At 39.0% G+C, this 15308-nt stretch overlaps 2 protein-coding genes across 6 annotated transcripts in view; both read left to right on the top strand.

Moving 5' to 3' along the window:
• Positions 1–1288, top strand: part of sbf1 (SET binding factor 1) — a 65916-nt gene extending 64628 nt beyond the window's left edge. For all 5 annotated transcript variants that reach the window (XM_053508294.1, XM_053508292.1, XM_053508291.1 and 2 more), the window contains one exon: positions 1–1288. This exon is cut by the window's left edge and continues 538 nt beyond it. The gene's annotated coding sequence lies outside the window, so the exon portion shown is untranslated.
• Positions 1289–4387: 3099 nt separating this feature from the next.
• On the top strand, positions 4388–12501 carry parp12b (poly (ADP-ribose) polymerase family, member 12b). Its single transcript, XM_053508821.1, has 8 exons — positions 4388–4948; positions 6309–6444; positions 7602–7857; positions 8674–8769; positions 8901–9027; positions 9123–9291; positions 9373–9493; positions 10964–12501. The coding sequence occupies exons 1-8, from the start codon at positions 4620–4622 to the stop codon at positions 11062–11064; spliced, it is 1335 nt and encodes a 444-aa protein (XP_053364796.1). The 5' UTR covers positions 4388–4619; the 3' UTR covers positions 11065–12501.
• The last annotated feature ends 2807 nt before the right edge of the window (positions 12502–15308 follow it).

Here is a 15308-nt window from a genome sequence, read left to right as displayed (position 1 = left end):
AGCACCTCATCTCATCCAACCAATGACTTTTATCACACCGTTAGCATCTCTTCAGCTCAACACTGTCATATTCCACTCCACGCCCATAATCGCGGCGCTTGGATTCCCCTCCAGTCACCGTATCATGGCGACGACGCCGAGGCATACAGAAGCACGACATCCTTTTAACGGTTCATGAAGGATCTTTACAGTTACTTGGTTTCGTGTACAGAGATTGAAATATCAGTACCAATCCACTGTCGCCATTTTTAGTCCTTAATCTTTCCACTTGCAAGTTCTCACATTAGCGTGTTTACAGAAGGTATTCGATTCCAATAGGAACCACTATTAACTTTAAAAAAAATGCAAGGTTGTTTCATGGTGATTAATTTGTGCTTAAAATATATTTTTTAATTATGTCATGCACACGAGCAGGTAAAAGTGGTGTCTTAATGGATCAACAAGTTTACATCGATCGCGGGATTCAGAACCATCAGTTGATATTTGACCCAAATTTTTTTAAATATTTGTTCAAATTAGTCAGATTTTTTTTCAAAAATTCCTTTTTTGAAATGGCCCATACATATTTAAATATAATTTTTATCCCACTTTAGTCATCGTTTACAGTTCAGTTTAGTATTTAGAAATCTGGCAACCTTTTCATATCTACAGACCCTACAATAATAATAATTATAATTATTTTTTATATAATTTCTTTTGATTTTGTTTTTTAAATGAGAATTGTTCATTAGAAGCTCGGGGTCACCTGAACTCCGTTCACACAACCTGTCATTATCAAAAGCAGTGTTTTAGTTACAGTCTGTTACTTTCTATGAAATCCTGTACATAGAGGAGTTTCTGTCTGTATTATTTGGATAGAGTTTATTTAGCTGGTCTCGGTGAGGATGCGAGGATGCAAACAAGTGTCACTTTCCCCCCCGTTTTTTTTTTTAATAAAATTCAAAATACAAAAACTAACACACCCACATATATATGTATGTATGTATGTATGTATGTACACACACATACAGTGTAAAATATGGTAATACCTTAGTCATGTTGAACATAAAATTTGAATTGTAGATTTCTTTTTTGTTCTGATAACTCCCTTTGTACATAATATCCAGATTTCTATGTTTGTTAGTAATTTATTTAACTTCGTCTCCTCAAAACACCACTTAACGTTTTGAATTAGAAAATCCAATATGTGCCATTGTTTATTTCTGTATTAACTATTTGACTAATGCTTTTTTTTTTTGAAAACCTTCAGATATGACTCAAATAAATCCTCAGTGTCTTTTTTTTCTAACATTGTGGTCCCTTTACTGTACAAGTATATCAATGGTTTGGAAATACACACCTTTTCTTGAGGAGGATTGGTATTATATTAGGATGTCTACTTGTTGGAGTTTGCATACATTCACTTACTTAAACAGCACATTAATAAAGTCATAGTGTTAAAGTAAATTATATCCAGCTTATAATGCTTAAGAATACTGGTAATGGGTTGGAAGATTTTTTGGGGCCAAGCTTGAATTATTATCTGTTTTTATTATTATTATTATTATTATTATTATTTCTATGCACCTGTTTTATACTTTTTTTTCCCTTGGTAATAAAGTCTAAATTTTTTATACAAATTTATGGAAGGAAATTGTACATGTACTGTACTTTATTACGTAGGAAAGTTAATGCGAATCTTTAAATTTCAATGTAGTCACCGTGGCATCAACCAGTTTCCTCAAACGGTCGGGAATGTAATGCACAGTTTTCTGAAGAAAAATGTTGAGATATTGATTAGAACCTCCCTTTAGAACGACACTGGACCTCATGAATAGCTTTCAAGAAGTCCAGATCTTACACACAAAGGAAAGGGGTCTAGGACAAATTTTTGTACAATGGAGGACTTGGAGGCCATACATGAACAATTGCTTTAGTAAATTTGCATTATAAATATGGACTTTATTAACAATTTTTAATGCCTATTTTTTTTTTTTTTTACCCACCCTGTATTTTTAGGATTAAATCATTACATATCATTGCAAAACATAAAAACAGTAAAAAAAAAAAAAAAAAAAAAAAAATATATATATATATATATAATTATTATTATTATTATTTTAGTTTGGTAAGTCTGGAAAAATAATGGTATTGGAAAAATATGTACATTTAGAAAAGGATTTAATGCAGGTATACACCAATCAATTCACATGGCGATGGAGTAAACATTATCAATTATAAACCAATAAACTGGTGAAAAGATTAAGTGTTCCCTATGCCTATCCCTATTAAGGTTCATCTATGCCTGTGGGGAACCTGTCTGGACTGGTCTCACAGAAAAGCCAATGTTGCAAAATTTGCTGAAAAAAAAGTCAATGTTGGGCATGATAGGCACCAGAACACCCAACATATGATAAACCTTACGGATTAAATTGGGTCGAAGATCAGACCTATTTTCGGATCTGCAAAAACAAAAAAAATTTCCTCTACAGTTGTTACTTACAGAACACTTACAGAAACCAAGGAATCATTGCTTATTGTCTCATATGAAAGCAACATTTAAGATGTCCAATGTTTTAATAAAATTTTTCAATAAAATTGGTTATTAAATGTGTGCAATATGGTCAGACATACCGACAGGCGTATAGACAGTTATACATTCAGATATACAGACATACATACATATGGACAGTTATACATACAGATAAACAGACATACATACAGATGTACGAACAAACATACAGTCAGACAGATGTACATACAGACAGATGTACAGACAGACGTAGAGACAGACATACAGACATGCATACATACATAGTGACAGACAGACATACATACATATAAATGTAGAGACAGACAGACATACACACAGACAGACGTACAGATGGATGTACAGACAGACGGACAGACATACACACAGACATGTACAGACAGACGTACAGACATACGCACAGACATGTACAGACAGACGTACAGACATGTACAGACAGATGTACAGACAGACGTACAGAAGACAGACGTACAGACATACACACAGACATGTACAGACAGACGTACAGGCAGACACAGACGGACACACGGACAGACGTACAGGCAGACACACAGACGGACACATAGACGGACACAGACAGATGTACAGACATACACACAGACATACACACAGACATGTACAGACAGACGTACAGACATTCACACAGACATGTACAGACAGACGTACAGACATTCACACAGACATGTACAGACAGACGTACATACATACACAAAGACAGACAAACAAACAGACATACAGACAGACACACAGACAGACGTACAGACAGACATACAGACAGACGTACATACATACACAAAGACAGACACAGACAGACACAGACAGACGTACATACATACACAAAGACAGACACAGACAGACGTACAGACACACAGACAGACACACAGACAGACGTACAGACAGACGTACAGACAGACGTACAGACAGACACACAGACAGACGTACAGACACAGACAGACACACAGACAGACGTACAGACAGACACACAGACAGACGTACAGACATGTACAGACAGACGTACATACATACACAAAGACAGACAAACAAACAGACATACAGACAGACGTACAGACAGACAGACAGACGTACATACATACACAGAGACAGACACACAGACGTACATACATACACAAAGACAGACACATACAGACGTACATACATACACAAAGACAGACACAGACAGACGTACAGACACACAGACAGACGTCCAGACAGACAAACGTACAGACAGACGTACAGACACAGACAGACGTAAAGACAGACGTACAGACAGACACACAGACAGACGTACAGACATGTACAGACAGACGTACAGACATTCACACAGACATGTACAGACAGACATACATACATACACAAAGACAGACAAACAAACAGACATACAGACAGACACACAGACAGACGTACTGACAGACATACAGACAGATGTACATACATACACAAAGACAGACACATACAGACGTACATACATACACAAAGACAGACACAGACAGACGTACATACATACACAAAGACAGACACAGACAGACGTACAGACAGACAGACGTACAGACACAGACAGACGTAAAGACAGACGTACAGACAGACACACAGACAGACGTACAGACATGTACAGACAGACGTACAGACATTCACACAGACAGAGGTACAGACAGACATACAGACAGACGTACAGACACACAGAATTTTTCTGAGACTGTTTCTGATCCTCCAATACGAAACATAAAATATTATTGAAAGAGTGAGCTACAAAGTACAGACAACCCCTTTCTTTTATTTTACTTATCTTTTATTTTATTAATTCAGTACATCTCATGAATGTGACTGGTTCTAGCCTGAGAGACACCCACATTTCACGGTGTAATAAATGTATTTTGAAGTCAACACGCTGTGTTTCGGCTTGTATTTTGTTGAGGTAAACGGTTTGTGCTCGCGGCGGCCATTTTGAAATCATCCACCTTTCACTGGCTTCTCTCTCTCTCTCTCTCTCTCTCACACACACACACACACACACACAGAGTCACACGCAGTGAGACACAGAAATAGCCAGTGTCTAGTTTCGTTTCTGCAGAAGTGAGTTGTGGGAGATAAGATGTCTCCGTACTCGCGGGTGATCCACCACGCCACCAGTGTCCTGTGCAGCCACAAAGGCTCCATGGATCTGTCGCAGCTCTACACGAAGGTCTACCAGCGCTTCGAGATCACCGAGGAGCAATTCTGGTTCATCCTGAAAAAATGCCCGAGATTCGCCGTGGTGAGGAGCAGACTGAGCTCAGAGAAAGGCGTGTCTGATCACACTGTAGTGGCTAAAACGTCCCTGCGGCTGTGTAAGAGTTACCCCAAGCAGGAGTGTTTCGGCTGTCAGGACCTGCATCTGTGCAAATACTTCGTCTATGGAAACTGTCGCTATGGCAAAGGAAGGTAAAGTGTGTGTGTGTGTGTGTGTGTGTGTGTGTGCTGTTACAGGTGCTGGAAACACACCCCTGGCCTGTACATGGCTGTGGTTACCCCACACCTCACAAAGACTTGTTTCCATGTTTCCCCCAGGGAGCAAATATATTTACCCACTGGTTTCCATCAGATCTTACTGGGAGAGAGTTTAATGGTTGGCTAGACAGACTGAATACTGTCTGAGATCTTATACGGCAGATGTGTCTGAGATTTTTCAGTTCAGAGCATCAGATACGGCACTATGGTGTCCCACAAGGTCCGCTTTTAGGCCCCTTAATTGTTCTCTTTTTGATTTGCACCCCCCTGAACAAAACCCTAAAATATTTTTTATTTTATATAATACAAATACTATTATGTTTCATACAAATAAAGCTCTGTTCAGGATTTTTCTCTTACTTCACATTCTATTGTTGTATGGTGTATAGCGATAGGACCGAGCACCCAAAATACTTTCGCCTCCGTTCTTTGAGGAAGACAAATAAAAAGGCGCACAGGAAACAAAAACCTTGTATACCACCCCGTCAAATCATAGACATGCTGATTCGCATGGAGCTAATACTTGCACAGTACGTCATTAATCTGTTAAGATTACAGAGATTACAACCTATGCAATTATTACAAATGACTAGAGGTCCCCAGATAATACTAATCCTGTGTGAATAGTACAGTTTTATAATATTTAACATTGTAAAATTTTAATCTCTTGACTGGGACTGCATACAGTACAGTGGCTGGCTAGTATGGGGTGTGGCAACCCACCGACGACAGGACTCGAACCCGGATCCTCACATCAACAGCCTTAGCCACCTGAGCCAGTACCGCCACATCTTGCGTTTAATATATAAAATATATATTTATATACAGAATCCCAATTTTAATAGAAACCTAATAATATCGTACCGGGAGGTTACTGTTGATTCCAATCGCTACTTTTCGTCTTTAAAAGGAGACTCAAACCTACGATCTTTAAAGTTTTTTACGCATGACTAAGTATCCACGGCTCGACCACACCTTACCAACCTATTTATAATCCTTTTAAATAAAAATGGTGCTAGTGCATAACCTTTTGTCTTCTATTCAAATACCTGTGTGTTGGCTAAGAAACTTTGCATCGGTGGATACAAAAAAGTGTTTGTTTTTAGGGCGTGCTCTTCCAAAAGAACATAAGCGTGAGCAGCAGTAACTTGTGTAACTATTAATAGGCATCAGCTATTTTTAGTATATATTCTACTTGCTAAATAATAATATAATTTTGCACACTATTGTATACAGTATTTGTGATATAATTGACATACATCTGGTGTGTTTGTGTGTATATGGTTGATTTTAGGAAGGAGTGCAAGTTCTCCCATAACATTCGGTCAGAGCACAACTTTCCCCTGCTCCGCGAGTGCACGCTTCACGAGCTCTATGAGGAAGACCTCTTCATTCTCTTGCTACAGAACGACCCGTCACTGCTACCTGAGGTGAACACACCCACACGCCATCCAAGACAACCATGCCTTCACTTTCAATGCTCAAGATTTCACTTCTTCTTCTCTGTTTTCCTCACCACTGTTGCACTCATTAAGCAAATTATTACCAAAAAAAACTACCAACAACTAACAGCATCCGTCTCCTAAGCATACACTTGAGTGCAAAAGTTTGTATACCCAAGAGCAAAAAAAGATTCTGATTGATGCAAAGATGTTGATCAATTTTCTGTAGAAATGTGTTGATCCACCTGCTGATTGCAACACTGATGCTACTGTACAATAGACTGCAAAACACTTTCCACCTGCATCACCATATGGCGAAATTTCTCCCCAAGTGTGAAATTAAATTGCTGATATTTGCTGTGTATATCTGTCTTTGTGTGTGTATATGACTGAGCTTTGGCCATTATTTAAGTTTCATTTCAAGATGAGCTATTTCTGCGTTCTAGGTACCGCCCCCTGCTGTTCAAAACGCCTCTCTCAGCGCTCTCGAACGAGTTTTCAGAAAAGGATAAAAATACAGCCGTTTTATAACGGGACTCGCACTTTGACGTACGGGGGTAGATGTGTAACCTATTGCCACTGCGTTAGTCTAAAGACAGCAAGTTTCCCTGCCGAAATAAAAAAGAAAAAGCTTCCTGTTTCAGTTTTTTATTGCATCAAGTGGCAGTTTGCTGTGATTATAAATAGACGTAAAACTGTATTTAAAAAAAAAAAAAAAAAAAAGGAGAAAGAAGGAAAACCAAACCAAAAGAAGAAAGGTGTGTCTGCGTGGATGAAGATTTGCAGATGGTGAAGGAACGTCAACCCTGGGTGATGTGACGTATGACCAAAAAAAAAAAAAAAGAAAAAGAAAAAAAAAGAAACCAAAAAAAGAAAAGAAATAAAAAAACAGTTGAAAATATTGGAGATGAAAGACCTTTAAGTCTTGAGGTAAAGTGGAGGTTTGGAAAAGAACTCTTCAAATTTGTAAGCATTGTGGTGTAATTGTTAATTCAATTCCTTTAGCTTTATCAGTGTGGCTGTGTGTGTGTGTGTGTGTGTGTGAGTGAGTGACTGTGTGTGCATGCACGTCACTACCTCCTTTTTTTGCCCAGTCCTTTGTGCCGCTTCGTGCCGTGACGCCTCTGTGCTTTGTCCGTGTGCAGGTGTGCTCCCACTACAATAAGAGCACGGGGCAGTTCGGGGCCTGCACCTTTAAGGAGAACTGCACTAAAGTGCACATATGCCAGCACTTTGTGCAGGACGACTGCATCTTCGGGCCCAAGTGCAAGCGACTTCACTGTGTGGACGAGTACTGCCACAGGATGCTGGAGGAGCGCGGCCTGGGCAGGGACATCATCCAGGACTTGCCTTATCTCTACCAGAACTTTTACCGCCTGAGCGCCAGTGCTGCAGAAGCAGGTGTGTGTGTGTGAACAAGCTTGTGGTGTTGTTGCACAATCAGACAAATATTGTGGCAAGGGTTCGAGGCCTGCCGGGTTGGCATTGCTGGGTCCCTATTCATAATGCCTTTATAAGCAAAGTATAAGGAAGTACGATCCAGGGTGAGCCACGAGAAAGATGTAAATTGGACAGTGAGAGCATGGACTGAGCTGGGGATTCCTGGAAAGAGGGCCAACATAATGAGGATGACGTAATGGAGGGACATTTTTTTTACTTGATATATACTACTGGACAGTTTATTCAACATCCCATCCCAATGTCAAGAGATTGCACGTTTGAATCCCAACAAAGCCAGTGGGTGCTGTCTTGATGGCAGGGGTGACATCATCTGTCTCGCCTGTAACTCATGAGCTTATCCATGCAAAAGAGGGCAGACGGTGTATTACACAATTTTTAAAGATTTGCATGTGTTTGCATTATCCTTTGCCCCTCCCTGGCTGTCTAGTCGTCCTGTGATGGGCGGCTGATGGACACATTCAGGGGACCAAAAGAGAGCAGTCTTGCAGATGAGCCAATCGAGATGTTAATCTGAATGACTGACAGTAGCGTGCCTGTATCTGTTAGTGATTGGCACATGTGATGCCCCGCCCACTTTCCACCATCTCACATTAGTAATATGATGTAATATTATATAAATATAATACGATATATTGTACGTGGCTATCATTAGACAAGTATAAATGTTACATGAGAGAAGTATATTTATTAGGGATGCATTAAAATTTTTAACAATATAATCGTATATGTGTGTGTGTGTGTGTGTGTGTATTGCAGAAAGGATTTCTGAGCCAGTAAACAGATCCCTAGAACTGGCAGAAGAGAAAAATGAAATTTGTCTCCACTTCATCAGAAGAAACTGCAGATTTCAGGGTCTGTCTCAGACGTCTACACTTTTTTTTTTTTTTTCTTTTGCATCTTCTTTCCCTCTAGTTGCTTCCACTGTATTCGATTATTTTGTAATGGTTTAATATAAAAGAATAACTCTGCATTTCTGTCTTCAGAGCAGTGCAAGCTTGTGCATTTTAATCTGCCGTATAAGTGGGAGGTGAACGAGGGGAACGGATGGAGGGATCTGCGAGGGATGGAGGAGATTGAGCGAGCGTACTGCGACCCCAGGAACACATACGGGTTAGTAAACACTCACAAGGATGCACAATACATATCATGAAGGTGAATTTCTTTTCTAATTCTAATCTTGTCTCGTCTTCCGCTCGCTGGTCCAGTCCCGGGTCGAAGCCGGTGGATTTTCAGACGATGACCAGGTGCGGGCATCCGGTGCGCCGTCTCTCCACGGTCTCGTCCATCACCAAGCCCTCGCACTACGTCCTGACCACGCGCTGGCTCTGGTACTACAAGGGAGACCACGAAAACTGGATCGAGTACGGCAAGCCGGTGAGAGACAACAGCAAGGTTAAGAAAAGCTGTATTGTCCTGCTGCGTGCTCATGATCGTGTGTGTGTGTGTGACTGTCAGGACGATAAGCACCGCGTGACATCTGTAAAGTCCTGCGATCTGGAGGAAATGTTTCTGAGCGACTGCAACGCCGAGGTCACAGTTATAAAGGGAAACAGACAGTATTATATCAGTTTCCAAGGTAACCACACCTTAAAAAATTCAACAAAAAATGCAATTACTGTATGTTCGTATTCAGACGGTAATTAAATTAATAACAACTCTAAGTAACCGTCTGATTCATGTAGAATTCTTGTATTATTCTTTCATTTATTTTAAACCAAGAAAATCTGTTGTAAAACCAAAGAGGAAAAAAAGAGAGAGAGAGAGAGAGAGAGAGAGATCAATATTTGTTTTCAAAACCAAAATGTATGTAAAAATAATAATAATAAAACAGGTAATGGCTCGTTTTATTATTTTATGGTTAAATAAAAAAACATGATTTTAAAAATATTTTTTTATATATATATATTTTTTAATTGGTCACAAGTCGCAGGACATGGCAGTTTAGACGTTTAGTGTTGACGGTGCTAAAGGAGGAAATTGAGTTTATGTGAGCTCTACTTAAACATAACAACATTTACTTCCTATAAAATGATTATTTTAAGTAAATAAGAAACAAACACAAAAAAAGTATTTATGAGTATACTGGTAAACTTTTAAAACATAATCCTTCACGTTTAAAAATGGCAAAATTTATTAAGTTTAAAGACTTGTTCTAAAGTATTACGCCAAATTCAAATAAATTTACTAAAACATCTAAAAACAATATTATTATTATTAATTATTATTATTATTAACACTTTATAGTTTAAATGCCTGACCGGACACTCACAGTTCACAGTAACAGATTCTATGTGCCGAATCAAATGCATGAATTTTTTTTTTAGATTATAGAATATTTTGACTTAAAGCTGGCACATTTTCCGAATGCAAAAGCTTAGTGATAAAAATGGGGTCAAGAGAAGTGTAGCTCAGTGCAGAGAGCGTATTGTACAGCGTGTGTCGAGCTCACGGAAGCTCGTTTTCCGCTTTCTGCCCTGTTAATGCCAAAATGCCCGAGCGTCCCCGGGTGGCTGATAAACCACGCTTTCAGGAAGAGCTTAACAAGTTTAACGACGGTTCATCAAAGGGTTACACGCTTGGCTTCTTATAGCACAAAAATAGCATGAACATTATTCACGCTCTTCTGTAAAAAAATAATAAAACAATAAAAAAAAAGACAGCGGTTTTAGCACACTAGATAAAAACTTCCTGCTCCTGTCACTCGTCTCCCATGAGGAGGGGAATGAATGTGAGCACTCGTTATAATTCCTATTTTTAATTTAAAAACAAAATTGGAAAAAAATTAAAACAGTGAAAAAATTTGAGCTATTATCTGATTACAGATTTTTTTCTTTTTGCAAAAATTTTTTTTTCAGGTTTATGTTGAAAAATAAACTGAATTCATGTCTCAGTTTTTTGTTTATTTTTTATTTTAAAGCATATCAATCAGTAATTCTAGTAAATCACTAACGGATTAGAAAAGCTTTAACTAAGTAACAGTCCCGTCTGATGCACAGAGTGAATTTTTTTCCTATGAACGTTAATAACTCTTAATGATGTGTTACAGATATGTACCAGAGAAACCCCAAACACAACACAAAGAGGAAAGTGCGCCGGCGTCCATGCTTTGTTTCCATCAGCGAGGTGGAAAGTCAAATAGCACAGTGACAATACTGTATATATATATACACACACACACACACACACACACACACACACAGACTAAACAGCCATAACATTAAAACCACTAACCGGTGCAGTGATTAGCTTTGGCGCGACGGCTAGCTAGTCTGGTCCGATCTCACAGAAGAGCTAATGCAGGTCCTGAAAGAAAAGGATGGAAGGTGGCCATATTTATTGCATCACATTTTCTTTTACCTTATGTGGATGACTGAATGAAAGTGTGTGGAAGAGGTGCCACCAGGATGCACTCTGGGAAATCTTAGGATGTTTTGAAACGTACTACCTGTGTACACACTAAGTTATACCACTTTATTGTACAGTAATAGTCTTCCTGACCTCTTTCAGCAGAATAAAGCTCTCTGCTACAGAGTGCTCCTAGGGTCTTGGTGGGAGGAACCCACAGCACACCGTCAGGAAGTTCACGCCTCGACAGATCAGAGTTATTGTTTTTACGGCAAAATGTGAACCTAGGCGTTATTACTGCACGCGGGTGGTTTTAATGTAATGGCTGGTCGTGTGTACATACTGATATGATTCTGCACAGCACTGAATGACAGTCCATAATGTGTCCTTATACATTGAGTACATACAGGAACTTACCGTAGTAGTAATGTTTATATACAGACTTTAAATCGGGAACTCATAATAAAGTGTAACCTTCATGTTGCCGATGTGTAGGTTGCAGTAGCACTGATCCAAAGTGTGCCAAAGTACTGTAATGGCGAACAATGCAGTAAAAAACAATGTTACTTAGAAAAAAACGTACATTTTTAGCATTATCCTAATGGCGTGTGGTTTCAACCAAACATTTATTAGTGCAAAAGTTTTGAATCGATGTTATAAATAGTATACAGTAAATATGTAGAATTTTTTTTATGATAATTGATGTATCATGGATTAACGGAGTTGTGCGACAGAAAAGTGAAGATTATGAGTTCGCAGCCATCCAAAGGAAAAAGGAAGGAGGGAAGGATGCCAGGATGATCTTCCCTGTCTGCTACAGAGACACCGGTCAATAGTGTCCATCACTGAGCTCATGTACTGTATGAAGACTGCTCTGTGCTGTGATGCAGAATGAGCAACAGGTTAAACAGGTTTAGATCGTTGGCTTTGCTCGTCACAGAGGAAGCAAGTTTTAGTCTTCACCCTCCTCGACTCGTAACTGTCTTGTGATAAGTGGACGAGAATTAGTCAGCGGTTCATTTACAGAAGAAAATACAAAGGCATACTTTTTTTGGAACTTTTTTTCTCTCATATCACAAGTCACACTGTAATCATAAGGCGAATGCAGAGTGAAATACAGTTATACTGCCGGAATCATTTCTGCTATCATTTGTAGCAGTACGTTGGATTGTTTTTATTGAACATTATTTCATTTTCTATACTCTGTAACCACCGACAATAAACTTTTCCTGCCATTGACCCTCTTTGATATTTGTGCCATTTGTTATCATCTGCAAACATTTGTGCCTGACTCGGTCACTGCTGGATAATTATGTATTCTGTCTCATTATTTAATATGTGAAAGTGAGATGGCTCGTCATGTCATGCCACAACCACTAGGTGGTGTTGGTGCATCGATTGAAGAAAGTGGAACAAGATGGTAGAAATGGATCCTACCATCACATGTACAGTATACATCTTGGGAATGTCTTGGGAAGTGAAGTTGATGTTAAGACTGAATTTCAAAAGTTTATAGTCAGAGATGTTTCGGGATTATGCATGTAGTGCAGAGAATGTTGCAGTGTGTGTGTGTCTGAGTGAGAACGAGAGAGAGAGACAGACATGTGTGAGACACCCCTATATAATAATTATGAAATAAGAAGTGATGAATACAGACACAACTTTTATTGTTTTGATCAACTTACTTTTCATTGTTATTTTTTATTCTAAAAGATTTATTACAGAAATCCAGATGTAGATTTAGAATTTAACCCAGAGGTACCGCTGGTGAGAAATCCTCCCTCAGATGATGTGATCTATAAAAGGTAACTTAATTCTACACTTTTGCCTGGCCAAAAAAAAAGTTGCACAACCGAACATTTTAGTCACCTTTTGCTTTGATTACAGAAGTTCATGTGTGAAAATTATTCCTCATGCTCACTCTTTCACAATTTGAGCCCTGGAATATACCTGTCTAATCAAGAGAAAAAGAAAACTCCATAGATGTGATAACCTGGTCGTTCGGTACATTAAGCTCGTCAGCTGACTTTATTTTATTGCCACATAACGTTGCTGAGCCTAGACCTGAGCAACTGAAGCAACACCAGATCATAACAGTGTACAGTGGGCACAATGCATGATGCGCTTCCCTTCTTACCCTGACGTGGCCATCGCTCTGGATTAGGGTCTAACTGAATTTGCTGTAGCAGACCATATGACCTTTTTTTCCACTGCTCCAAAATCTTTATGCTTCCTGGCCAATTCAATCTTTTTTCTGAAGAAAAAGTGGTTTTCTTATGGAGACACGGCTGTTTAGTCCCAATCCTGTGAGATGTCATCACATTGTGTGTGTGAACGTAATTACTCTTACTTTCACTATTACACACAGCTATGGTTTTTACCAACCAAAAACTGTTTGTTTTTTACCATGCACCATTCATGATTTTTTTAAACCACATTTCTTTTACAAAGTTAATGGTTCAGCTCAGTCCTTCCAGGTTTTAATATGTCCTTAATGCAGCCCAGTATTCTGACCCTGCTGAAATGCATTGGCAGTGTAGATGCGAGTGAGTGTGTGAATGCCAGTGTATGATGCCCTAGGCCTAATCCACTATGTATACATGCCTCAAGCCCCAGTGATCCTGGAATGTGTCCCAGATTCACCTTGACCCTGATTAAGCATTTCACTGCATATCATAATGTGGGTGCTTGTGTATGTGATGAATCAAATTAAATTTGATGTGGATAAATTGTTTACTGAAAGTCAGATTTTAAGGATCCTACAAGAAGGCAGCATATATATATATATATATATATTATATTATATGACAATAACACTACTAATACTTACTCATGGTCTATATCACTTTATCCTGTGTACAGTGTCACAGGGGGCTCGGAGCCAAACCCAGGAGACTTAAGACACGAGGCGGGGTACATCCTGGAGAGGGTGCCGATCCATCACACATTACAGGCATTTCGGAAACGCTAAGTAGCATTATTTGTATGTCTTTGGACTGTGGGAGGCAACCGGAGTACCCGGAGGTAACCCACCAAGCATCATGCAGCCTACAGTAAATAACTACTTATGATAAAAATAACAGACATAATAATCATAAATAATACACATTATTTGTGTAATAATATTGTAATATAATTGTAATTTTAGTAGGTGGCACAGTGGTGTAGTGGTTAGCACTGGCGCCATGCACCTCCAGGGTCAGGGTTCGATTTCCAGCCAGGCTCGATTTCTGTCTCTGTGTACTTGGTAAGTTTCCTACTGGTGCTTCGGTTGCCTCCAACAGTCCAAAGACATGCAGATTAAGCTAATCGATGTTCCCAAATTGCCTGTAACGTGTGTGTATGTGTGTGTGTGCCTTGGGATGGATTGGCACCCTGTCCAGGCCAATACCCTGCCTCATGCCCTCCTGGGATAGGCTCCAGGCCCCTGCGACCCTGAATACAGGATAAACGTTATAGACGGTGAGTGAGTGAGTTTAATTTTATTAAATATTACAAATATGTCATTATTTGTACATATACTGTATAACATACTGTATATTCACTTTATACGAGCTTTTTCCTATTTCTGTTTTTTTTTCCTCCACTTTCCAATTAGCATTTAATTTAATCATATTTAGGCTTGTATTCAATTGGATATATAATACTTTATACTGTATTATTAGATTGTTTTAAATCATTATAATTATCATTTATAATATAATTATATTAGAGTTATAAACAGGTGTACACCCTATACCAAAATAAATATGACACACTCATATTCAGAGTATTAGATTAAAGCACTTCCTCATGAATGAATGAATAAATAAATGAATGAACGAATGAGAGACAATAATCACACATTATCAGTACTAATTGGGTTCTGGACCTGACTTCTAGGTCCTTTATTATTTGGACCACGAGAGGAAACAAACAAGGAGCTCTCTCCACAGGCTTGCGACCCAGAGTTTGATTGACGCTCCTGCGAGCCAATCAGAGCAGCGCTCCGTTCTCTATCCCTTAATGAACAGGGAGAAGTGGGCGGGGCCAGGCTGGCAGTCGGA

The sequence above is a fragment of the Clarias gariepinus genome, chromosome 12, assembly GCF_024256425.1.
Source record: "Clarias gariepinus isolate MV-2021 ecotype Netherlands chromosome 12, CGAR_prim_01v2, whole genome shotgun sequence".
NCBI lineage: Eukaryota > Metazoa > Chordata > Actinopteri > Siluriformes > Clariidae > Clarias > Clarias gariepinus.
This window is presented reverse-complemented; position numbering and strand designations above follow the sequence as displayed.

What these genes read in the sequence shown, in the direction of transcription:
- parp12b (XM_053508821.1), top strand. Translation starts at nt 4,620, where the DNA reads ATGTCTCCGTACTCGCGGGTGATCCACCACGCCACCAGTGTCCTGTGC. An exon ending in TGTCGCTATGGCAAAGGAAG is followed by an intron (nt 4,949 to 6,308) that starts GTAAAGTGTGTG and finishes GGTTGATTTTAG; the next exon opens with GAAGGAGTGCAAGTTCTCCC. An exon ending in CGCCAGTGCTGCAGAAGCAG is followed by an intron (nt 7,858 to 8,673) that starts GTGTGTGTGTGT and finishes TGTGTATTGCAG; the next exon opens with AAAGGATTTCTGAGCCAGTA.